Source organism: Schistocerca piceifrons, chromosome 10 (assembly GCF_021461385.2).
Source record: "Schistocerca piceifrons isolate TAMUIC-IGC-003096 chromosome 10, iqSchPice1.1, whole genome shotgun sequence".
NCBI lineage: Eukaryota > Metazoa > Arthropoda > Insecta > Orthoptera > Acrididae > Schistocerca > Schistocerca piceifrons.
In genome coordinates, this window is record NC_060147.1 from 24473812 (window position 1) to 24501754 (window position 27943).

Sequence of the window (27943 nt, forward strand, 5' to 3'; positions counted from 1 at the left end):
TTAATCCATTTGTGCACTGCCTCACTCATATCACAATAATTAAATTTATTTAGAAGAATTCCATGATTTACACAATCAAAAGCCTTTGAGAGAGTGCAGGAAATTTCACTTGGTGATGTTTGGTTATTCAAATAATTAAATATCTGATCAATGAAAGCATATACAGCATTTTCTATTGAAAAGCCTTTCTGAAAACCAAATTAGTGTTTTGTTAGTACTTTGTTTTTACAATATATGAAGCTACTCAGAATACAATACTTTTTCAAGGATTTTTGACAAAGCTGTCAGAAGTGCGACTAGGTGATAGTTGTTGGTATCAGGCCTGTCATTCTTTTTATGCAATGGTTAAACAATAGCCTATTTCAAATTATTAGAAAAAATGTCCTATTTCAGTGAGGTATTACATACATGGCTGAGAATCCTGTTTATCTGTTGGCGACAAGCTTTTAGTACTTTGTTGGAAATGCCATCAATCCTGTGTGAGCTTTTACTTTTGAGTCAGTTTATTATTTTCCTAACTTCAGAAGGAGAGGTGGGTAGAATTTCAATTTTATCAAATTTTATAGTTATTGCTCTTCCATACAAAACTTTGCCTTTTATAATGAACATCTGAATCCGGTTTTCTCCAAAACATTTAAAAAATTATTGTTAAAAATATTCTCACTCTCTAATGTTTTGTTAATAAACTTTTCATTCAGTTTGATGGGAATAAAGTCTTCGTGTGCTCTTGGTAGCCCTGTTGCCCTGTCATATGGAGTTTTTTATAACTTTCCTTAATGTGCTACAGTAGTTTTTATAATATTTGACTATTTCTTAGTTATTACTGTTTCTTACTATTAGATATATTTCCCTTTTTCCAGTTACAATATACTTTTATCCTTTTAATAAGCCACGGTTTCTTACAATTATATTTCACTGTTTTCTTAGGGAACTTATTTTGAAAATGATCACAAATATATCATGAAATAAGTTATATTTTAAATTAGCATCATGCTCTTGGTACACCGCATCCCAGTTTAACTGCTGCAATCTTTCCTTAAAATTTGCAGTCATTAAGTTGTTAATTGAATGCGCTATTTGAGAGAACTGTTTTGAGTAACTGTATGGAACTATGTCATATACTGTAACTAGCTGTGCATCATGATCAGAAAGACCATTCTTAACAGGATAAATATTTATTCAATTAAATTTATCTTGGTCTGTGAAACTATTATTTATCAGTGTGTTGCTTTCCTGTTCCACCCAAGTAGGAAAATCAATAATTGACATCTTATTGAAAGAACCTAATGATACTTCAAGATCATTCTTCCTGATAGACTTTCAGAAAATCTACATTGAAATCCCCGTAAATGATAATTTGCTCCCCTCTGTCTGACATGTAGCACAATGAGGAACCCAGGTTTTTTTAGAAATAGTTGAAAATCTTCCAATGGGCACCTATACACAGCTACAATTATAAAATTACCATTATTTAGTTTAAGCTCATAGACACATGCTTTATATATTGCTCTATACAATTTTTTTTTTTTAGTTTATACATTTTTCGCACTATTATAACTTTCAACGTAAATGGCAACTCCTTCTTTTTCCGTCTCCTCTCTACTGACACGTGCTGAAAGCTTATATCCATTTACATTTACCTTTTCGATATCAGCGACTATACAATGTTCAGACAAGCGTACTACATCTATTGCTTTCTCTGTTTGTAAATCTTCCAAACAAACAAAAAGTTCATCTACATTGTTTTTTGATCCCCTTATATTCCGATGCAGTATACTGACATTATTTTTCACTGTATTTTTGTAAGAATCTTGTAATATTTTAACATCTTTAGTATCTGCCTGTATGAGCTTCTCATAATGCTTGATTCCTTTCAATGTTGTACCACTGGCCATTGGCCTCAGCCTAAGAAAGAAGTGCTCCCATGTGTTTCAGTGATCCCTCCCCCTAAGGATTTTGGTGCCAACCCAGCCAATTTACTCTATTGAGATGCATACCATGTCTAGTGCAATCCCATCTACCAATAGCATCAGTAGGAACCAAACCTTTATCTGACCGAGAAGTCTCCAACTCCATACCAACCCTTCTTACAGATCTGTTCTGCTGGAATCGATTATACTGCCTGAAAGCAGGCAGTACGAAAGTGAAGTTAAGTAAATGCTTTTAAATTATTCTCTGCAGACTGTGTTTTCTGCAATTAATTCTTAGAAAATAAATGTGAGACTGCTGGCTCCTTACTTGCAATGAAAAATGATTTTAGTATTCCCATTTTGATATCCCACACAGTATGTGACCCCTTTTTTTGTCAGATTAGTTTCCTGCTAAATTCCTTTTTCTCGTAAATTATCTTCAAATTGTGCTATTTATTAAATTCAGGCAACATCATTATTCATTTCTTATTAAATACTGTAAATCATAAGACGATGTTTTGCTAATCTTTAAATTCAATACCCCATGTAGTTATAATTCCTTTATTGTAACTGGCATACATACAACAAACTGTCAAGGATCATACAGTCGGAAAAACACCGTGCTTGTGGTAAATCCGAATTACACCTCCTTGATATAATACTTCATCTCCAGTTCCAATTTACACTGGGGTGACAAAAGTCATAGGATAACAGTATGCACATATACAGACGGTGGTAGTATTGCGTGCATGAGGAATATAAGAGCAGTGCATTAGCAGAGTTGTCATTTGTGCTCAGATGGGTTAAAAGGTTTCTGATATGATTATGGCTTCGCAGTGAGAATTAACAGACTGTGAATGCAGAATGGATTGTTGCAGCTAAATGCGTGGGACATAACATTTCTGAAAGCTGTAGGAAATACAATATGCCGAGATCCACAGTGTCAAGAGTGTGCTGAGAACACCAGATTTGAGGCATTACCTCTCATCATGGACAATACAGTGGCCGGCAACCTTCACTTAATGACTGAGAGCAACTGCATTTACTACATAGAATTATCAGTGTTAACAGACAAGCAACACTGCACGAAATAACTACAGAAGTCAATGTACGATGAATGAATGAAATAGGAAAGTGTGGCAAAATTTGGCACTAATGGGCTGTGGCAGCCAACACTGCATGAAATAATCACAGAAGTCAACATATGATGAATGTATCCGTTAGGGAAGTGTGGCAAAATTTTGCACTAATGGCCTGTGGCATTAGACGACTGACACGGGTGCCTTTGCTATCAGCGTGGCATTGCATGCAGTGCCTCCATAGGGCTTGTGGCCGTATGATTTGGACTGTAGACAACTATAAAACTGTGGCCAGGTCACACGAGTCCGAGCTGACGGTAGAGTTCGAACGTGGCAGAGACTGCACGAAGCCTCGGACCCGAGTCGTCAACAAGGCACTGTGCGAGGTGGTGGTGACTCAATAGTGGCGTGCACTGTGTATACGTGCAATGAACTGGTTCCTCTGGTCCAACTGAACCAATCACTGATCGGAAATGGTTATGTTCGACTACGTGGACATTTAGGGACTTCATATTCCCAAACAATGACATGCCGTGCCATCAGTCCACAGTTGTTCGCAACTAGTTTGAAGAAGGTTTTTGGCAACACTTTTGCTATTACAGATGGCTATTGAGGCAGCATGGCTCATCGAGTCCGTGCCATGTCGAATTGCTGCACTACACCAGGCAAAAGGAGGTACGACACAATAATAGGAGGATCCCATGACTGTTGTCACCTCAGAGTACATTTTTCAGTACTCATGATTGAAGAGGATGCAACAATCTTCGTCAAGAAATATTCCTGTTCAGTTTAATTGTATATGTTGATTGCATTGTTTTTGCCTTGGGTGCTGTTAGTGGCCAAATACAGTGTCATTGGTTGTCACTGAAGCATAAGCAGAAGCTCTTCTTCTTCAAACATTTCATCTTGTGCAGGTCATTCACAAAGCCACTTCCAATCTTCTCTTTTCTTCCACAGCCTATGGTTCAGTATTTCCTGCCACTTTAGTCCTTTCAAATTCACATCATCCTTCACCTGGCCTCTGCATCTTGTTCATGGGCTTCCAATTGTTCTTCTTCCAAATTCTGGCTATTCCAGATATCTTCTTGGTAGTATTTCTTTTCCAATTCTGTAAATATTGCCAAAGCACTTCAGACAATTTTTCTAAATAATTTCTTTTAGGGGACTGCTGAAGTGTGTTTTGTACTGTTTCATTTCTTGTCCTTGTTACTAAACTTGTTATGTTGGCAGTGGAACTTACATTAAAAGTATATGAAGGCCTTATTAAAATAGTGGTACAACTCCAATTTTACTGAGTCTTAAACATAATTAAGTGATGACGGTTTTCTGATTGAGATACCTGAAACATTGCAGTATACCACTTGCTGCAAGGGATTACGATGTGTTTGGTTCATTAAATTTCATGGCCTTTTGCCCAGAAAGTGGGGGTGAAGGATGTATTCCATTATTCAGATAAAATGAATCCAATATTGCAGATACACCTGAATATTTTTATACTGAAAATGGATGGAATCCAGTGTGTTATTGGCAGATTAGTTTATTTAGAAGATAAATATAATGCCATTGCACTTTAATACATATTTTATGGTATAAATATTTATAGGACTTAATCAGTCAACCTTTATCAGTCATTATAACAATATTATGAGAAGGAAAGTTGTTACTCACCATACATCAGAGATGCTGAGTCGCAGATAGGCACAACAAAAGACTCTCACAATTATAGCTTTCGACCAAAGGCCTTCTTCACACACACACACACACACACACACACACACACACACAACTGCGGTCTCAGGCAACTGAAACCACACTTGGGTTTCAGTTGCCCGAGACTGCAGTTGTGTGTGTGTGTGTGTGTGTGTGTGTGTGTGTGTGTGTGTGTGTGTGTGTGTGTGTGTGTGTGAGTGGTTGAAGAAGGCCTTTATGGCCGAAAGCTATAATTGTGTGAGTCTTTTTGTTATGTCTATCTGTGACTCAGAATCTCTGCTTTATGATGCGTAGCAACTTTCCTTCTCATAATATTGTTACATTCCATCCTGAGTTTTCCATTGTTTAATTTTTATCTGTCATTACTGTTATTTATCCTCTTAGACATTTTTCTGCTGTTTGTAAGCCACAGAGATATCCGTGATTGACATCAGGAAAGAAAGGGAGCAAATCAGACCTATCCTGTTTCTTCTGTGCTTGCACTCTTTTTGTCTGTGGATACAACTTTTCAGAGAACAAGAGCCATTTTTTGAGCATTGGGATTTAACTGCATCACATATACATAACCATTCAGATAACGATTTTGATGATCAGCACCACCCACTGCCCAGAAATTGTCACATAATTTATTTATCTCATCGTTTAGAATTTTGCTGACCATTTACATGCACAGTTGCAGTTCACACTACGAAAAGTTTTGGCAGCAATGATTTTACCAGTTTTTGTGCTGTATAACTACCCAGTGTTCCGTTTTCTTTTCCAAATATTTTGTTCACGTAAGTCTGTTTTTCTAGCACCCTTTTTGCTTCGAGTACACTTTCTTTTGCCCTGAATATCTGCAGCTGTACCATCTTCACAACTATCAGTAACTGTAGGCGTATTAGGTGTTTTGTCATTTTTAATCCTTTTAATCAAACATCATCTTCATTAGTACTGGTATTTAAAATTTAAAATAAATATTTGTGGTATGATTTATAATATAGTACTAGTTTATTGTAAATATTTATACAGTGTAAATAAATCATTAAATCCTGCCTAGTCATCAAATATGGTGTGTCTAGAAAACATGATTTCTCAGATCACTAGACAACGTACAAACAAATCATATTAATGAGTTTTATTACAAAATGTACAAATAAAATACTTAACTTTGTATTTACACAGGAAAGGGTGACATACAAAATAAACAAGCTTCTTCAGTATATACAATTCCTAAGTCGCTGCTGTACAAGTGCCTAATCTTGAGGCTGCTGTTCAGCTGGGGCCGTGAGTAGTCGGGTGCTATGCGTATGTTCTCTTCACATAGGGGCTGCTGCAGTTGTGTTGTCATCCTGGAAAGGGGTGGATCAGCGTACAATTGGCTGACAACCTCTCACTGCCCTCTCTGCTCTATCGTTCCTGATTGGTGTGCCAGCACTTGACTTTATGCTGTAATATAAATGAAAAATGAAATCTACACGTTCAGTTGTTATTGTCAACGTAACCTGTGCGAGCACATATTTTTGGAAACCCAGAAAATAATTATGTTTATCATCTTGACATTCAGTAATTTGAAAATCTGGATGATAAGCCTCATCATAGTCGCTTAATATCACATTAGAATCAGTCATCCTTGCAAGGAATCAGACCACATTAATAGATACGAAGGACACGGAGCTGTACCACTACCCAATTCCTGCGTAGTCTGCCTCCATAGCTAAGTGGTCAGTGCAGCAGAATGCCGTGCGGGAGGCCTGGGTTCGATTCGCGGCTGTGTCAGAGATTTTCTCTGCTCGGGGACTGAGTGTTGTGTTGCCTTCACCATCAACTCACCCTCATCGACATACAGGTCACCTAACTAGTGCCAACTAATAAGACTTGCAGCAAGCAACCGGTCTAAGACTGTGGTGAATCTGTTGGCAGTGAATGAAGTTGGACAGTATAGCTTTTAAAATGAAATGCAGGTAGCAGGGGAAAATGCAGGGAGAAAAAGGTTATACAGAACATGTGCAGAAATCAGATGGCAGTTGTAAGTGTTGTGGGGCATGAAAGGGAAGCAGTGGTTAAGATAAGAGTGAGATGGGATTGCAGTCTATCCCCAATATTCAGTCTGTACATGGGAAAAGCAGTAAAATAAATCAAAGAAAAATTTGGGGTATGTATTATCAATCAGGAAGAAGAAATAAAAACTGTGAGGTTTGTCGATGACATTGTAATTCTGTCAGAGACAGCAAAGGACTTGGAAGAGCAATTGAATGGAATGGCAGTGTCTTGGAAGTAGGATATAAGAGCGTCAACAAATGCAAAACAGGTGTAATGGAATGTGGTCAAATTAGATCAGGTTATCCCGAGGGAATTAGATTAGGAAACAAGACACTTAAGGTAGTGGACGAGCTTTGTTATTTGGACAGCAAAGTAACTGATGATGGCTGAAGCAGAGGGATATAAAATGTAGAATGGCAATGGCAAGAAAAGTGTTTCTGAAGAGGAGAAATTTGTTAACATCGAATATAGATTCAAGCGTTACGAAGTCTTTCTGAAGGTAGCTCTGTATGGAAGTGAAACGTGGATGATTAAACAGTTCAGACGAGAAGAGAATTGAAGTTTTTGAAAAGTACTGCTACAGAATAATGCCGAAGTTTAGGTGGGGAGATCATGTAACAGATGAAGAAGTTCTGAATAGAATTAGGGAGAAAAGAAATTAGTGAAATAACTTGATTAGAAGAAGGGATCAGTTGACAGGACAGAGTCTCGAACGTTAAGGGACAACCAATTTAGTGCTGGATGGAGGTTTCGGGTGGGGATATTGTAGAGGGAGACCAAGAGATGAATACAGTAAGCAGACTGAAAAGACTGTAAGTTGCAGTAGTTATTCGGAGATGAAGAGGCCTCCTTAGAACAGAGCAGAATGTAGAACTGCTGTAAACCAGTCTTTGGACAGAAGACCACAACAGAAACACAGTGCAAAAGAAACAAAATTGCTGTGTTAAAAATATTTAAAGTGTAATATTTTCTTGAGTATGATGGTATTTGCATATAAAATTTTTATGTATGGGGCATATTCTGAAACTAAGTTCCGGTGACCAATATTTGACTGATGGTAGGCCTGAATGTAGTTTCATGCATACAGCACTGTCTACTAACTCTTTAGGAAACTGCTGCACTGTTGATTTGATTCAATGGTTGTTTGCTAGTTGGTGAGAGCAGCTCACAATGGCTGAGACAATCGTAGATCTTCCCTCTTGTGAAGTGCACAATGTGATAAGATTTATACTGGCAAAAGGATCTTCAGCTGCTGAAATCTGTCAGGAATTACACCTAGCGCATGGATTTGAAATAATGTGTAAAAATAAGTTCAAAAATAGTGTCAGGAATTTCAAAATGGTCGTATAAATGTTCACGATGAACAGTGGAGTGGCAGGCTCAATATTTGGACCGACGACATTATTGATCAAGTGAACCAAAAACTTTGAAGTGAAGTGATTGGTGATCGATGATTAGTGGTCTGGCTAATGGATTCCAAGATGTTTCTCTAACCTCAGGTTACAGGATTGTCACTGAACAGCTTGAATATCGCAAACTGTGACCGAGGTGGGTTCAAAAAATGCTCACTGATCAGCACAAAGAGAAAAGAATGCGTAATGCATGATAGTTTTTGTTGTGCTACGGACAAGATGGAGATGATTTGTTTTTCCACATTGTTACAGGTTGTGTTATGTGGATATCATACGCCAACACAGAATAAAAACAACAGTCAATGCAGTGGTACCAAACCAAAAATGTTTGAGCAGTCTTCCTTCTCAAATCAAAACATGAAGGCTACCATTTTTGGAGATGAGGACATCTATTTTATTGATCTGATGAACTGGGTCGACAATTGTAGTTGACATACACTGAAAGTGCTAGGCAAACTAAGACATGCTATCCAAATTCGACACTGTGGGAAACTGTCGTGTGGCATAATCCTTCCTCATGACAATGCATGCCCTCACATTGCTGCCAAAACTGAGAAGAAAATTCAAGATTTTTGTTGGGAACTTTTTGAGCACCCTCTGTACAGTCCCAACCTTGCACCAGGAGAGTATTTCATCTTCATCTTCTTGCATGTGTCTGGGTGGAAAACAATTTCGAAACAATGATAACCTCAAGACTGGTGTCACCAATTGGTTCAATTCCCAGGTGGCAGACTTCTGTGCAGAGGGTTTAAAGAAGCTTGTGCAACAATACAGAAAGTGTGTAGATGTGAACGGCGATTATGTGGAAAAGTAAAGTAGATATGTAGTAAAATATTTCTGCCAATAAGTCTTTTGTCATCAGCTTGTCTTTTTTTCTATGACCAAATGGATCTTAGTTTTGGAACAAGCCTCGTATATCTGCAGATACTGAGGGATGTTCACAGTAAATTACTTCTTGTCATGCAGGTTGACAACAAATCCTCTACTTGCCATGCCACTAACAGAACTTTTCACTCTCTGAATCTAGATGTTGTTGTTGTTGTTGTGGTCTTCAGTCCTGAGACTAGTTTGATGCAGCTCTCCATGCTACTCTATCCCATGCAAGCTTCTTCATCTCCCAGTACCTACCGCAACCTACATCCTTCTGAATCTGCTTAGTGTATTCATCTCTTGGTCTCCCTCTACGATTTTTACCCTCCACACTGCCCTCCAATACTAAATTGGTGATCCCTTGATGCCTCAGAACGTGTCCTACCAACCGATCTCTTCTTCTAGTCAAGTTGTGCCACAAACTTCTCTTCTCCCCAATCCTATTCAGTACTTCCTCATTAGTTATGTGATCTACCCATCTAATCTTCAGCATTCTTCTGTAGCACCACATTTCAAAAGCTTCTATTCTCTTCTTGTCCAAACTATTTATTGTCCATGTTTCACTTCCATACATGGCTACACTCCATACAAATACTTTCATAAACGACTTCCCGACACTTAAATCTATACTAGATGTTAAGAAATTTCTCTTCTTCAGAAACGCTTTCCTTGCCATTGCCAGTCTACATTTTATATCCTCTCTACTTCGACCATCATCAGTTATTTTGCTCCCCAAATAGCAAAACTCCTTTACTAATTTAAGTGTCTCATTTCCTAATCTAATTCCCTCAGCATCACCCGACTTAATTCGACTACATTCCATTATCCTCACTTTGCTTTTGTTGATGTTCATCTTATATCCTCCTTTCAAGACTGTCCATTACCTTCAACTGCTCTTCCAAGTCCTTTGCTGTCTCTGACAGAATTACAATGTCATCGGTGAACCTCAAAGTTTTTATTTTTTCTCCCTGGATTTTAATACCTACACTGAATTTTTCTTTTGTTTCCTTTACTGCTTGCTCAATATACAGATTGAATAACATCGGGGAGAGACTACAACCCTGTCTCACTCCCTTCCCAACCACTGCTTTCCTTTCATGTCCCTCGACTCTTATAACTGCCTTCTGGTTTCTGTACAAATAGTAAATAGCCTTTCGCTTCCTGTATTTTACCCCTGCCACCTTCAGAATTTGAAAGAGAGTATTCCAGTCAACATTGTCAAAAGCTTTCTCTAAGTCTACAAATGCTAGAAATGTAGGTTTGCCCTTCCTTAATCTAGCTTCTAAGATAAGTCGTAGGGTCAGTATTGCCTCACGTGTTCCAACATTTCTACGGAATCCAAACTGATCTTCCCCAAGGTTGGCTTCTACTAGTTTTTCCATTCGTCTGTAAATAATTCGCGTTAGTATTTTGCAGCCGAATCTAGATATACAGATAATTTGTAGAAAGACTGGAGTATATATTTTAAGTTTCACTGATTTGCTTGTCTTTTGTAAGTAAATATCTTGACTCATTCCATACCAGCGAAGGTTCCCTTTCTTGGTGGAATCGATAGAACATATTGAGTGAATCGACGAATGAATAGTTTCTGAATTCCCAATAGCTTTGCTTCCCCTATGTGAGTGATTTACGTCTGTGCTCGGTGCTCGTCAGCTAGATAGCGGTCCAATAATTTGGCCGGCGTAACGGAATTTCTGCAGATGTACGCGAATGAAGAGCGAGAGGCTCTCCAGCGGATGAAGCGGCAAGACGACGAGATGGAGCTGAAGAAGCAGGAGGAGGAGGCGAAGCGGCAGATAGAGTACCGCCACCAGCTGCAGGACCAGATGATAGAGGCGTACAACCGGCGGGAGGCCGCCTTCATAGAGTTCCTGCAGGAGAAGCAGATGATCGACGAGGCCGTGCGCAGGATCCACGAGGAGGACATGAGGTGAGGTGTGCGCCGAAGCAGGTATCCGCATTGGTAATTCCCATGCCTGTGCTCTGCGAGCCACCTTGTGGCGTGTGGAGCAGGATACATGGTGTAGCACTGTCACTCCCCCCATCCCATTCCAGTTACAATGTGAGCACAGGATGAACAGACTGTCGATACTCTTCAGTGTGAACACAAATATTTCGTGTAACATATGTAATGGGAAGCAATATGTTGATTAAATCTCCTAAGAATGTATGCTGTAGGAATTTTACAGTGTTGAATTTTTTCAGTTTGACGGTACCAAAGGACTGATCGGTTTTACTTGCTAAAAAACATTAAACGGCCTCAAATGTGTAAAATATTTCTTTATTTCAGAAAATCAGTTTTGACAGACTTAGCTGTAATCATCACATCTTAAAAACCCTTTCGTTGTCGTTACCAGTTTATCCACCCGGTTTTGTATTCCCGTCTTGGTTTCAGTAATCAGATTATTTGAGAAGGGCGGGTGATTGGCCCACCATCCTTTCGTTGTGGAAATGTTTATTTTACGTTGAACCTCACACCGTGGTGTCAAGTGAATAAAAATCGGCACATTACAAAAGGTTTGTCATAACTAAAATATTTAAAAACACAAAGCACCTTTTGCAAAAGGCAATGTGCAAATATAGACCACTCACAGATGCTTGTACATCACAAAAGCAAAGTAGACAGTAGCTTTTGTGATGTGCAAGCATCTGTGAGTGGTATATACAGGGCGGAGAAAAATTGTGTCACGAAATTTTAACCCTGTAGGAATCAAAATTACTAATGTTGTGTAGGTCGACAACACACAATTTTTAAACTACGGAAACTTGGCACCAGGTGCTCAGATTGGCCTGTGGGATTGCCCTGTTGCTGTATACTCTGTACAATGCATGACCACGAATGCTTTGCCTGCCGGAGTTCGTGATGTATTCGAGGTATCCTGCATGCTCGGTGGTAGCATGCCAGCCTTCCACTCTGCCAGGGTCCCGACACATCCATTGTATATTCATGATAAGATGTACCGGGAACAAACCCATCAACAGCTGTTTATTTGTGTACAGAAAGTCTTTTACAAATTGTGTTGGCCCCAGAAAGGGCCATTTTGGTAGCTAGAACATTGTTTACTTAAAACAGGTGCTCGAACTGGTGTTCCTCTGATGCGACACAAGCTTGTTAATGTCGAACAGTGTTTTGCCAAACTCTTTCAAAGATTCCTAGCACTGCCCTGATGTGATTGGCAGCATGTTGAATGTGATCCATTAATTCCTCTTCGTTGCTAGGTGGTACGTGTTCGGGTGGGTGAACTAGAACCTTGAAGAATCCCCACAGGAAAAAGTCCGGTGGCGTGAGGTCTGGTGATCACGGGGGCCGTGACGAAAACCTCTGCCAATTACCCTGCTGTCAAAGAGTTCATTTAAATATCTGCACACAGCATGGCTGTTATGTGCCGGTGCCTCATCGTGCTGCAACCATATGCATAGCCGTATGTCTGGGGAAACATCTTCCAACAAGCCAGGTGGAGTTTTTTTGCAAAAAGTTACGGTAATTTGCTCCAGTAAGTCAAGGAAGTAGATGGACCAGCCCAATCAGAAGGTCACCCCCAATGCCTGCCCAAATGTTGAATAAAAATCATTCCTGGTGTCCGTGGACGTACGTGACGTGAGGATTTCCCCTTGCCCAGTAATGAACCTTTCAAGTGTTGTAAAGGCCTTCCTGATGGAAGGTACACTCGTCGGTAAACAACACAATGGCAGTTTAGTCAGGATCTAGTGCAACACGTTGCAGAAACCACCGGCAAAATCGTAGCCTGTGTTCATAGTCCGCCATAGGATTTAGGTCTTGGACAGGGTGAAAACTATATGGATGCTGGCCATCATTTCTCAAAACCTCCCAGAATAACCGATGAGTGACCCCCGTGTCGTGTCCAACAGCTCGAGTACTTGTCGTAGGTGCTTCCTCGAAGGGCTCGAGAACAGTCTCTTCAAAAGCAGCATCCCACTGCGTTTGAGGTCTTCCATCATCACCACAATATCCAACTAATGAGCCTGCTGGTGAATTGCTGTAAATGTTTGTGGGTGTGGGTGGTGTCTTGCTGGGTACCGTTCCTCATATAACATGCTTCGTGTGCATTACCGTCGGCTAGTCCTTAAACAAAACTGTATCTCGTTGTTCTTCAGACGAATACTGTGCCGCCATGCTTACTGTGTGACTAAATCGCAGGTGATGTGTGTGTGCTCCGAAGCGAAGCTTACGTGTGAATCCTCTGATGTGAGGTAGAGATAAACAGCAGGACCTATTCGACACGTGTACGTATTATGTTGGGGCAGTGACGGGTTGAGGGACATTTGTATGTATGAATTGAGAACCGTAGCGCTACCCGTCAACCGACGAACAGCAACAGGGCAATCCCACGGCCATTCGGAGTATGTGATGCTAAGTTTCTGTAGTTTAAAAATGGTGCATTGTTGACCTACACAACATTAGTAGTTTTGGTTCCTGCTGGCATCAACTATCCAGGGTTAAAATTTCATGACACAATTTTTCTCCACCCTGTATATGGACATGGCCTTTTGTACAAGGTGCTTTATGTTTTTAAATATTTCAGGTATTACTAACCATTTATAATGTGCCAATTTTTATTCACTTGACAACTTGGTGTGAGGTTCAATGTAAAATGAACACGTTTCACAAGAAAAAGATTTTTAAGACTTGAAGATGACAGAAAACTCTGTTGAAATGGGTTGTCCAAATAAAGAAATATTTTGTGTGATCTAGGCTCTTGAATGTTTTGTAGCAATTTTACAGTAAACGTGAAAGGGCATGATTTAATAAATTTTTGATACAAGTTCTCTTTCACATCAAAATCTATATTACTAATAAAATTTTAAACTCATCATGTCTGTCTGTTTGAACATGCTAATCTCCTAAACTATTGGATGAATTTTCATGGGGTTGTCAGGTAGCTTGAGTGTAGTGTGGGACAGTATATGGGCTTTATTTCATCAAAATTGGAACGTGGAAAAAAGAGATATTGTAATTTAAAATTTTTATCTAAAATTGTCTGCTTAGCAAAGAACCAGTAGATGACACTGTTAGTTTATTAGTATACCAAAGAACCAATGGACAGTGGCGTTAATATTTTTTTACCCAGTGATAGATGTATTTTTGGAAGTTTAAATGAATGACAGAATTAAGCACTACAGTCTTATCTCCAAGAATAGAAATTAACCGTGTTTTTACTTAGCTAGGATATATGGATTTACTGATTTTGCTTTATGTATTAAAAACTCAACGACATTGCTTTACTTATCGTGGTAGGTTTTATTTATATTCTTTGCTGGGATAAACAAATTTATTAAGTTTGATTTTTGATTCCTACTTATTAGATGTTATTTAGTTTTGTTTATGAATAAAACTGTGTAGGAAGTGGTCATGTCTTTGAATACACCTGAATGGCTAAAAGACTGAGGACTTAAAGAATCCAGTGGAGGTTGTGAGCTGAGACTTGCTATGGTGTGAGAATATCAGGCTTTGCCTAACTGTGAGGAAACTGCTTCCAAAAGAGAGGTGCGGTGTTACTCTGCTCGAAAGCATCATGCATTATCTCGCTCCTCAGAATCCTTCACTTACAGAGACTTAAAGGTACTTCTTTCCAGAGGAACATCATATAACTGGAAATATTTATGGGAAATCACACGTGCCACAAGTTTTTATATCCCAAATCCAACTTATTCCTAACAAATTACCATTTATGTTTAAACATGTATGTGGTTTACAAGGTGGAATCCAAAATTTTCGAGACTGGTGCTGCTATCTGGAAAGTAGGAGTAGTAGATCTTTGCGCTGTTAGGTGGCAAGAACACCTTCTTGTCACGGGTTATCACTGGTGACAAGAGCTGTATTTACAGTTATGACCCAGAGTCAAAGCAACAATTGTCCCGGTGGAAGAGCCCGGGCTCCGAGACCCAAAAAAGCGAGACAGGTGAAGAGCAAAGTGAAGAGCATGATCATCATTTTCTTTGATACCAAGGGAATTGTGCACAAGGAATTCATTCCACCCAACCAAACAGTGAGTTCCCTGTACTACTGTGACATCTTGTGACGGCTTCATGAAAACGTGTGGCGACGATGGCCCGAACTTTGCCGTCAAGGGAACTGGCTGCTGCATCACGACAACGCGCCCTGTTACACGTCCTTGCTCACCAGGACCTTTTTGGCAAAAAACAACATGGCAGTTGTACCCCACCCACCGTACTCACCAGATTTGGCACTTTTCAACTTCACGCTATTCCCTAAACTGAAACTCAAGTTGAAAGGCCGTCGGTTCGACACACAAGAGAGGATTCGAGAAGCATCGCTGGCAGTGATAAACACCCTCAAAGAACAGAACTTCCAGAAAACGTTTGACCAGTGGCACAAGCGCTGGGACCGGTGTGTACGTGGGGATAGGAACTACTTCGAGGGCGATGGTGACCATTAGTCCAAAGGTAAGGTTTTCAACAGATGGCAGCACCAGCCCCGAAAATTTTGAATAGCACTGCGTATGTTATGCAACTGGTAGAAGACCGGGGAAGATCAGTTTGGATTCTGTAGAAATGTTGGAACACGTGAGGCAATACTGACCTTACGACTTGATATTAGAAGAAAGATTAAGGAAAGGCAAACCTACGTTTCTAGCATTTGTAGACTTAGAGAAAGCTTTTGACAATGTTGACTGGAATACTCTCTTTCAAATTCTAAAGGTGGCAGGGGTAAAATACAGGGAGCGAAAGGCTATTTACAATTTGTACAGAAACCAGATGGCAGTTATAAGAGTCGAGGGGCATGAAAGGGAAGCAGTGGTTGGGATGGGAGTGAGACAGGGTTGTAGCCTTTCCCCGATGTTATTCAATCTGTATATTGAGCAAGCAGTAAAGGAAACAAAAGAAAAATTCAGAGTAGGTATTAAAATCCAGGGAGAAGAAATAAAAACTTTGAGGTTCGCCGATGACATTGTAATTCTGTCAGAGACAGCAAAGGACTTGGAAGAGCAGTTGAATGGAATGGACAGTGTCTTGAAAGGAGGATGTAAGATGAACATCAACAAAAGCAAAACGAGGATAATGGAATGTAGTCGAATTAAGTCGGGTGATGCTGAGGGAACTAGATTAGGAAATGAGACACTTAAATTAGTTAAGGAGTTTTGCTATTTGGGGAACAAAATAACAGATGGTTGAAGTAGAGAGGATATAAAATGTAGACTGCCAATGGCAAGGAAAGGGTTTCTGAAGAAGAGAAATTTGTTAACATCGAGTATAGATTTAAGTGTCAGGAAGTCGTTTCTGAAAGTATTTGTATGGAGTGTAGCCATGTATGGAAGTGAAACATGGACAATAAATAGTTTGGACCAGAAGAGAATAGAAGCTTTCAAAATGTGGTGCTACAGAAGAATGTTGAAGATTAGGTTGGTAGATCAAGTAACTAATGAGGAGGTATTGAATAGGATTGGGGAGAAGAGAAGCTTGTGGCACAACTTGACTAGAAGAAGGGATCGGTTGGTAGGACATGTTCTGAGGCATCAAGGGATCACCAATTTAGTATTGGAGGGCAGCGTGGAGGGTAAAAATCGTAGAGGGAGACCAAGAGATTAATACACTAAGCAGATTCACAAGGATGTAGGTTGCAGTAAGTACTGGGAGATGAAGAAGCTTGCATGGGATAGAGTAGCTTGGAGAGCTGCATCAAACCAGTCTCGGGACTGAAGACCACAACAACAACAACATGTTATGCAATGACCATAAACAAAGCACAAGGCCAGATGCTGAGTGTTCTAGGCATTAACCTTAGAGTCAGTTGCTTTTCACAGAGTCAGCTTTCTGTGGCTGTCTCCCACGTTAGTGAAGCAAATGAGCTCTTTGTTCATATCTCCAAGCATACTACTACAAACTTTGGATACAAGGAAACTTCATAAGTCAAAAATAAATTACATGAGTATGAAGTCTCAGGCACAGTTTCTCAGCTAGTGAATTAATGATATTCTTATATGAGTAACTCGACATTTGTTATAGGTTGAGTACAGATGAACAAGAGATTGAATCCAACTAAAGACTGCAAGAGTTCTAAACATATTTTTAGTGACATTGTTGTCTTACATCTTTATTGGTAACTCTTGTAGCATATCAGTCTAAGGTCCTCTTTGACACTCAGAACAGTGTCAGTAGCTCCCCACTGCACATAGTGTGACGTAGGGATATCTGCTGGTGAACTGTGTCTGCCGCGTATTGCTCGAGTATAAAGAACAAAATACAAAACTAATATGTGAACATATACATATAAATGAGGTCTATCTGTACTCAAGATTTGAAGAGAAACGAAGACATCGACAACAATTGTGCAATGCCGGTCCAGGACTTGAACCCAGATATCCCACTTTAAAGGAGCCTTAACTGCCTCAGTGAACCAGACACACTTCCCACCTGACCCAAATTCTCAACTTGAAACATGCTAGTAGCATCTACTGTCAATTAACTCCTTTGCTCACAGCTTTTGGCTGCATCCTGCAAGATTTCAGACGTAGTGTGCATCCACACTGAAGTTGCCGTGGGCCATCTATGCTCATAGATATTACTATGATATTTACAGGGCGAATGTTAATAAAACTGAAAAACTGCGGGGATGAATTCCTGACTGGAGATGGAAGAAAGAAGATCGTATGAACATGTGTCCAAAAATGCATCATTGTCGCAGTAGGTGGTGATGGCGTATGACAGGTCCTCTGATTACGTGCCATGTCTTCCCTGTGTGTTGCAGGCTGTGTAATTGATGCAGCGTACTACGAGGGTTGTCCAGAAAGTAAGCTCCGATCGGTCGCAAAATGGAAACCACAGTGAAAACCAGAAATGTTTTATTTGCAACAGTTAGGTACACCTTCCACCCATTTCTCTACACAGTCGCTGCTCCAACTTCAAGTGTTTTTATAGTGTTGTATCAACTTTCCAATATCCTCGTCATAGAAAGCAGCCGCCTGTTCTTTCGGCCAGTTATCTGCACTGGTCTGCAGCTCGTTGTCTGTGGCAAAATTTTGTCTTCATAGCCAGCGGTTCCTGAGATGAGTCTCAGTGGGAGCCAATTACGGACTGTATTCTCATTGAAAATGCTGCAGGAGTGTCTTCATTGCCCCTGCAGTTTGCGGTTGAGGATTGGCACGAGGAAGGAACTGCTCAACAGTTGTGTTATGAGGGCTGCATAACACAGGCGAAATATCTAACCGGGCCTTCGTACTTGACGGCAGATGCTATTCCCTACACATCTTTACGTGCTCACTGTTCACTCAAAACTGAAAAGAGTGACTTGACACGATAGATGGGCATACTAGAGACACTGCCCAACACATTTGTGCAAAGCTTTACCGGATTTTCCCAGTGGGTTCCATTTCGTGACCGATCGGGACTTACTTCCTGGACAAGTCTCATATAAGCAGCAGAATGGTCTGGTATTCATGTCAGGAACAAGTCGAGATGGTGTTTGTGTGCGCCCAAGCAGATGGAATCGATTGAGAGGCAGCCTGGCTATGCCAAAACAAATACCCTCACAGACACACCAACCACCTCACTTGACATTTTGATCGCTTTCTGAGTGTTTGTATGATAATGAGTCCTTTCAGGCAGACGAATGTGCAGGGAGACATTGGACTGTGCGAACACCAGATTTTGAGGATCGGTTTCTACAGGGTACTGAAACCTCTAGTACAGGCTCCAGACAAGTGGCATGCCAACATGGTGTAAACCGAGGTACAATTATGTGTATCCTGTATTACAACCACTACTATACCTATCACCTGCAATCCAGTAGAGGCCACATTGAACATCTGTTGTGATGTGGATGCAATGCAGCTGTGTACCGTGTTACGGGATGATTTGTTGTCATTGCACACACACTATCCATTTCCGGACACATGTTTTAGGACGTTTTTTCCTCCATTTCCGGTCAGGAATCTGACCCTGTAGTTTGTGTTTTATTAATGCTGAGATGGTATATGTGTGGTGTCTGCTCTATTGAACGTGCCCCCAACATTCACTAGCGGTGTAGATTCGAGTGTCGGGGCGAGTCTCGGTGAAGTTCTGACTAATGGTGTGCAAGGTGCAGCCGGCTCCTGACCCAGGACTGAGCAAGTGATGAAATGATGCCTGATGGGTTTTGCACTCTATCTTAAATAGCAGTGCTGCCATTTTCTGATGTGAATGCTGCTTGGGAGCATGGATGGTACCCCCTGGTGCTGCCTGTAACAATCAGTGTGTCAACAGATAGTTTATGCAAGGTGTGTTTTTTAAGGAAGGTCCGTTTGAACATAAATACACAACAAAAGAAAGTACATACTTTACTCTATTTTTTGACATAGTTGCCAAGTTTGTTCAAGCACGTATCATACCTCTCAACCAATTTTAAAATACCCTCTTCATAAAAACTTGCCACCTGTTCCGATAACCAAGAGTTAACTGCCATTTTCACATCGTCGTCATCATTGTAACGGTTGCCACTGATGTGTTGTTTGAGGTGAAGGAACAGGTGGTAATCACTCGGCGCAAGATCAGGACTGTAGGGTGGGTGGCCTAAAACTTCCCAGCCAAAACTGTCCAATAGATTGCGGGTCTGACCTGCAGTGTGAGGTCTTGCATTGTCATGGAGAAGGACAATTCCCTTTGTCAGCATGCTGCGACTTTTGTTTTGAATCGCTCTGCATAGCTTTCTCAGGGTTTGTCAGTACGCTTCTGCATTGATAGTGGTTCCTCATTGCATGAAGTCGACCAACAGAACAAAATGCCTATCCCAAAACACCGACGCCATGATTTTGCGCTGGGACAGAGTCTGTTTGGCCTTCACCTTCACAGGCGAATGTGCATGTCTCTGTTCCGTGCTCTGTTGCTTCAATTCGAGTGTGATATGCGAAACCCGTGTTTTGTCTCCAGTTACGATCACCTTTTTCGTGATAACGAGTCAAGAACTTCAGCACACACTCAAATCTTTGGTTTTTTGCGGTCCTCTGTTAGGACCCAATGAGAGCAAAGTTTCCTAAACTTTAGGTGTTCAGAAACAATGTTGTAAACACTGATCTCAACACATTAGGAAATTCATTTGCGAGACCTGTTATTGTGAAGCGCCTGTTCTCACTAATCCTCGCTTCAACTGAAGCCACCAAACCGTCTGTAATCAAAGAAATGCGATCGGAGTGGTCCTCATCGTGGATGTTCTCACAGCCATCTTTGAATTCTCGTCCCCACTTACACACTTTGCTTTCACTCATAACAGTATCACTGTACACTTCGCAAATCTGTCGATGAATTTCTGCAGCAGACAGGTTCCTTGCTGACAAAAACCGTATCACTGAGTGAACCGCACACGCGGTGGTCGAGCTGATAGTCTCAAACATTTTGAAAGCACAGAACAGAACCGTACAGGTTAGCTACAGAGCTGTAACTGAGCACAGTTGTTTTTGAGGTGTGCCGATACACGACGCATGCGCTCGTTGCGCTATGCACGCGAACTACTAGTGTCTACAACAAAATGGACCTTACTTAAAAAAAAGCCTCGTAAATGGTATTGCATCCACAACAGGCAATGCCCTTCTGATATTGGTAAGTAGTCTCAGAAGGGAAATACCTGTGGACCAAGGGTAAGCAAACCTGCAGGGCAGAGACGTTGTGCTGGAAGCATAATGTAGTCGTTGTACAACTGATACGCAGCACAGATGGTGCACAAACTAAATTTATGCTGTTGCAAGTTAACAACAGAGTGTTAGAAAATACTTTCTGTCTCTAATTGCTCTTGCTGTGTTTCAATATATATTTTGCATTATTTGTTCCTTGCCTTCTGCAAAGAAAAGAGCTATTATGAAACATTTTGTCTTTACAGGGAGTTTGAGCAGAAGATGCTAATGATGAAGAAAACAAAGAAGGAAATGGATGACTTCAAGAAGGCGCGTGACGAGTGGAGGAAGAAGGAAATGGAATCAGTTGAAATGGAAAATAGGTGAGTCTATAAACCTACTGATGCATGCAGTTGCCATGTCTATTATCTGCTGCATCTCTCTCATAACTTTTTTTGTTTTTACATCAGTGGTCCTCCATACTATACAGTTTGATAAAAACAAGGAGGTGAAAGAAAGTTCCCCACACTCCCCTGCTCTCTCTCAGTCTTTGCCTTGATATAGATTCACACTGGTCCTGTTACACCATTGGAAGTGCTATGAAGGTCCATGTCAGAACAGTGTTAGTTCAAAGATCATAAAAGTTCAGGCGTCTATAGTCCTGTTTAAATTAGTTGCCATATGACAGCTAGCTGGCTGGACTGCTTCTACCAACTAAACTACAGTAGAAGCCTACCATTGTCGCCTCCCAAATGTTACCACTTCCATTGGGCAAAGAATTGTACCTGTCAGTTCTCGAGTAGTAAAGTTTTGTGGATGCAGAACTATTCCATGTCTCAAGAAGAAACATAACTCTGCTACTAATTAGAATTAAGAACAGATATTTGATAAGCGTAGGGACATTGTAGTGGTCTGTACCATAAGTGAAGTTCAAATTTTCTACAAGACTTTCATAGGAGATTTGTGACTGTACACTGTGTACTTGTTTAGAGTTAAATACTGGGAGCAGAAAAAAATTTCTGGAGCATATAGCAGAAACAGTATGAGACTTAGGGAAAGATCCATTGCCAAACAAAGGTTTATTATTATTATTATTGTTGTTGTTGTTGTTGTTATAATAACTATTTCAAAGAGTTCAGTAGTTTTCAAGGTACAAAGAGAAAAGTTTGAAACTATTTACCACGTAGGAAAGTTTCATCAAAAAAAAAAAAAAAAAAAAAAAGAGAAAGAAAACCATAACCCCATCTCTAACGAAAATTGAAAAAAGATTTTTGGTATGCTTGGAAACATTATAGGGACATCCATCATATATAAGTTTTATATTTTCCACGTGATTTTTGTAGGAGGTAAAGAATTTCTTTGGTGATTTCCTTTAGACCTTAAACTTCAGAAGCCAACTATTTAAATTAGTCTGTAGTGTAAAACCATTTATGTACCCATCTGCCATTCTACATTTAATCCTAAAACTATGTTGTAGACCATGCCAGTATCCATTGTTTATTTTTATTTATTTATTTATATATTTTTTTAAGAGACTGTTGTCCCGATACATTAGTTCTTTGGCATGATGAACAAATGTTGGGTTTTTAATGTTCCAGCCATTTAATGTTCTAAACATCCCTATTCAATTTTTTCCAAAAGTTCATAGCTTTGATGAATCTCACTATTCACAATAAATGTTTTTCTAAACAATAAACAGGAGCTCCAGTAACCTCTCCCCTATAGTGGCACTCACACAGAAAAGGGCTCACTGATGGAGGATTTTCTTAAAGCATACATACTTAATACAAAAGTGTTAATTTTCTGCCAGTTGGTTCTTGTACAGAATGGTGTCAGAGGTAGCACAAAGTCTTTTTACTAAGCCTTTACAGTTCACTGGCTGACAAACGTTATTTGTAGTCAAACATAATATTCACCAGTTACATAGTGAGCATTATTTGCTACTGCAGCTGTTTCTCTGTCTATCAGTTTGAGGTTTTCTGGCACAACTTCCTCTGCTGTGCCAACCTCTTCATCTACATCTGCTTACATGTGTACTCAGCAAACCGCCATGAGATGCGTGGCAGAGGGTACATCCCATTGTACCAGTTTTTAGGATTTCTTCACATTCCATTCTCACATGGAGCACAGGAAGAATGACTGTTCGAAGCCTCTGTGTGTGCAGTAATTATTCTAATCTAATCCTGCACACATAGAGGCTTCAAATAATCATTGTCCCTGTGCTCCACACACAAATGGAATGGGAAGTAATCCTAATAGCTGTTACAATGGGACATACCATCTTCCCTGTATGTCTGGTGGTTTGCAAAATACAGATGTAGATGTAGTTGTAGAGCTTGTCACGTGAGAGAAAATTGTGGCAGCTGCCACAAACCAGCTGCAAGACCAATATGAGGAAGACAATTTCAGCAACAAATAATGATCACTATGTAATATTCCGTATAGTCCATAGTCCTGAAGCAACACAATGTCCTCAATTATTTGTTCAGTATATATTAAACTCTGTCTTCCTCTACAGGTTTTGCCCTCTAGTAGAGCTCCATCTAGTACTGTGGAAGTTCTTCTCTGATGCCTTCATACATGTCCTGTCATTCTGTCCCCCCTCCTACTGGTTTCTGTTTTCCATATAGTCCTTCACTTGCCAGTTGTGAGAAGGGGCCCTCCATTCCTTATCAGTGCACTTGATTTTTCAGCATCCTTCTGTAACACCACATCTTAAACACTTTGATTCTTTCCTTTTCTGGATAATAATACTCTGCAACAATACTGATGCTGTCTTGTTTTTTGTTCTTCATATAGTCAAAATGGGTAGTATGTAAACCAGTACATCAAAAGTTATTTAAATATGCTTTTCTATCTGTCTTGTATCATACATATTTAAATTAAAGTCCTCTGCCTTAATTTTGTCTGTATGTTTGGGTTAATCTGAGGAAATACTATAAGGATTTAGTTATGGTTTTCTCTAATAGACTGACTGATTTACAAGGAAGATTTGTGTCTATGCTTCATACTGATGTTGCATGGCAGAGAGAGCACCGTACTCATGTTACATGGCAGAGGGAGCTTTGTACCAATTCTGCGTGGCAGATGGTGTTTCATACCGATTTTGCGTGCAGAGGATACATCCTACCGATGTTGTGTGGCAGAGGGTGGTCCATACCAATGTTCTGTGGCACAGGGTGCTCTGTAGTGATGTTACATTGCAGAGTGTGCTTTGTACCAATTCTGCACGGTCAGGGGCTGGAAAATTTCGCATTTTCCAATATATGTGAATCCTGCCTCCAAATGCAAAAATGTGAAATTATCTAATAGACACAATTTCATAGCAAATTGTATCCAGATTAACTATTTTATCAGAGATAGTTTGATATAGCTTTATTTTCTACGTACAAATATCAAAAAGGCAACAAATTTTCAGTTACTATTATCGCACATCATCTGGCAAAGCACAATTTGGAAAGATAATATGCATAAGAATCTGTTTGCAAAATAAAAAGTGCACAAATGCAATGACATATCAATGTGCCTGATGGTCTGGTGCTGTGGCAGTTGTGGGCAGTTGAATGGTTTATTTATTTAAGATACATGCCGCATAATGCAACATAGTACTCAGCTGTGACACCTAGCATGTTATAATAAAGAAATGTGTTCATTTTTTTGTTAGGTTAAGTTCAGAATTTGGTATGGTGTGGACACTTTAATGTGGCAGATTAGGCGGTGAATGTTTTAACATGTTGTTGCATCGAATATTTCTAGGGGTCGGGCCTGAACTACATTGTTAACAATACTCTGCCAGTGTCACCAAGCAACTGCATGGTAGCTGTCCCCAAATGCCGTGTGATGTGCGTTGCCCATTGTTTTCTTATTTTGAAATGAGTGAAAGGATTAATCCTTGTTCATCACTGATTTCAAGTGTGTCCCTTACTACACAAGAAGAGATCAGTGATCAGAATACAGGTGTTCGCTGCTGCCCTGTGAGAGGGAGGCAGGGCTTGTTTCCCTGTACCTCTCTCTTGCCTATAGTTATCAAACTTCCTGTTTGTTTATGCTTGCAGTTATCTGCCACTATATAAATATAGTGTCCACAGTCTACGTCCTAGCAATTGGAAAACAAATTCTGTCACATTTTCTGACTGTGCTGAAATTCTTTCCCTAATGTTAAAATAGAGTTACTTTTGGGTCTACTTCTATGCTAAGTGCCTTGTCAGTTCTATCTGTAGCACTGTCAAGCATGGGTCGCACAGCTATAAATGCCCACGAAAGGTTGAACTTTATATTCTGCGGAATTTGTAATCATCAGATTGGATGGGAAAATGCATGTAATGTCCAGAAACATCTTCAACCAGAGTCACATTCAGTTCATTGGCAGAAAAATTCTACTTTTTCCAACAGATCAATTGCAAATTCTGGAAAAAAAAGATAAAAGGAGAAGAGAGATGGTAATTTTGCAGAAAATAGATGCTATATTGCCTGGTCCCTATGCATGGTGTAAGGTGGTTTTTACTATTTCTTTCATTTCAGAGGGTACTTCATAATCATGTTTTCCCTCAGAGGGTGCTTTGTACCGTGTTGTGTGGCAGACGGTCCTCTGCACCAGTTGTGCGTGACAGAGTGTACCAATGTTGAGTGGCAGAGGGTGCTTCCTATCAGTGTTGCATGGCGGAAGGTGCTTTGTACCGATGTTGCACCGCATGTGGTGCTTCATATGAATAATGATTCATACAGAGCATTCATCTTGCCGATGTTGCGTGGCAGAGGGCTCTTCACAGCTGGCTGTAGCTTACACGAAACTTTGTTGCAGTTGCGTGAACTGCACGAGACTGGCTCTGCAGTTGGGCAGTTGGCAAGTGGCCATAGCTCACAAGGAGCTGGTGCTACAGTCAGGCAGACCGGGTAGCGCAGTGGCTCAAGGCTCCAGTCATTCCCACAAACTCTAATTAAATGTGGAACAGCTAACAATCGTCCCTCCTGAGATCTTTCCTGATGCGGGTTGTTTACATCATTTGAGTTATGTAAAAGTTATGATATTCCCTTACCTAATATTGACAGAGTGAGGTGGTGCAAATTTATCGCACTGGGCTCGCATTTGGGAGGACGACGGTTCAAACCTGCATCTGGCCATCCCGATTTAGGTTTTCCACAATTTGCCTAAATCACTTCAGTCAAATGCCGGGATGGTTCCTTTAAAAGGACACAGAGACTGATGACCTTGCTGTTTGGCCCCCTCCCCCAAATCAACCAACTAACCTAATATTGTTCTCTGAATTTTAATTATAACTCTGTACAGTGACCCACAAACAAAACTACTTCTGTGCCAGACGAGTCATTCTGCTGTGGATACTTAGTGCTACACATGCAAAGCCTGGGTGGGTAATTAGTTTTCTACAGATTATGCTAACATAATAGCTTATTACTGAGCTTCTCAAACAGTTAAGTTCAGCTACTTTTGTTCTTCGTATAATTGCTAATCTTGCAAACAAACGTATCAACCGCCTGACATATTTTGCATATTTCCACTCAGTAACATTGTATAGAATAATTTTCTGGGGTAACGTATTGTACTGAATGCACAAAAGCAAGCAGTAAGAATAATATGTGGTTTTTACCTATGGACATCATGTAGTTACCTCTCCGAGGAGCTAGGCATTTTGAGTGCACTGTTACAATACATATTTTCACTAATGAAATTCATCTTAAATAATCCATCACAATTTGGGAAGAATAGTTATGTACATACCTACAACACTAGAGGAGAAAATGACTTGTATTACTTATTGGTAAAGCTGTCATAGGCTTAGAGACGAGCTCGTTTCCCCTATAACATAAAATGTGTGACAGGTGGTGAAGCAGGTTTTAAATGTAATTTAAAATCATTTCTCTTGGACAACTCCTTCTAGTCCATTGACAGTGTTCTACTTAAAAACTGGTAGCCTGTTAAAGAAACATGGTTTTTAAGTGTAGCTGCATTAATGTGCTAATCATGTATACATATCCTGTAAACTGACTCATTCTACATAATTTTGATAAAAGAATTGCTCATATTATCCATACTCGCAGTTATCCGCAAAATAAAAAGTGCACAAATGTAATGATGTATCAACGTGCTTGATGGTCTGGTGCCACGGCAGTTGTGGGCAGTTGAATCATTTATTTATTTGAGTTTCATGCCGCATAATGTGACATAGTACTCAGCTGTGGGACCTAGAATTTTATAATAAAAAAACGTGTACATTTCTTTGTTAGGTTACGTCCAGAATTTGGTATGATGTGGACATTTTAATGTGTCAGATTAGATGGTGGACGTTTTGTTTTCTTTTCTTATTTTGAAATGAATGAAATGACTAATCCTTGTCCATCACGGAACGTGAAATTAACTAACTTCGTTAATCACATAATGTAATCAACACACATTTCATTCATGTATTTAGTATTAATTATAATCAGATCCTGCTTTTTGGAATAGAAACTAAGTGGTATTCAGTATTTCGTTGTTATATAAACAACGAGATTTAAAGTAACTTCAAACTTACTGGATGTTTTTTAAAATCAATTGCATTTCTACAACCAGGTAACTTAGCACATTAAACTAGTTTAAGTCAGTTTTGTAACTAAAGTTTATTAGTATGTAGTTCTATGAAATGTAAATATCAAATTCTTCTGTGAAATAAAAAGTCCTCATTAAAATTAACCACACCATAGGGATCAGCAAAACACAAATTACCATCTGAATATTACAGATTTTTGCTCCACTGCCTGTGAAGTAATTTTGATATCTGCTAGGGGCTTGCTATCTGAAAGCAAGTCTCTTAAGGAAAAAAAATCATATTTGTTTACTCTACGAATGGTATCAAAGTACGTGGAGATTCTCCATTTCATTACGTTTTAGATTCTGTAAACTAGTGAAACTGTCATTTTTTGTATATGTCTGTTAATCTTGCACCCCATAGTAACTGCCCATTTTTGCCTTTTTATATGGTTGTAGCGTTCATTAACTGGTGTTTATGTTGACCTTGCTAAAATTTTTAGTTCATATTTGGTGATTATCATAATTAACTTTGAAGTCTGACATTGTTTCAGTTCATCAAAATGGAGAAAACAAATAAAGGAAGAAAAGTCCAAGATAGTTTAAGCTGATTATCGGATTATATTGTCACTTGTCACAGCAAAACTGTTGTAAACACCTTACTGACTCATCTGTTACATTTTTCCTCACATTTACAGGAGGCTCGTGGAGTTCTTGCAGAAGAGAGAGGAGCGGGAAAAAGAAAGGATACAACAGTTGAAAGAAAAAGAAGAGAAGAAGGCCAGGGTGAAAGAGAGCCTTTCCCGCAAGCTCTTTGAGGAAGATGTGAGTTTTAATTGCAACTAGTGTAACTAGT

The 27943-nt window shown here is 39.8% G+C and overlaps 1 protein-coding gene across 1 annotated transcript in view; it reads left to right on the plus strand.

The window, feature by feature from the left end:
- The window catches only part of LOC124718975 (meiosis-specific nuclear structural protein 1-like), a 94384-nt gene that overhangs the window by 28657 nt on the left and 37784 nt on the right, over positions 1-27943 (plus strand). Inside the window, exons 5-7 of the mRNA XM_047244646.1 lie at positions 10704-10933; positions 20831-20947; positions 27786-27912. Of these exons, the coding sequence (XP_047100602.1) occupies positions 10704-10933; positions 20831-20947; positions 27786-27912 (474 nt within the window). The remainder of the gene's footprint in view (positions 1-10703; positions 10934-20830; positions 20948-27785; positions 27913-27943) is intronic.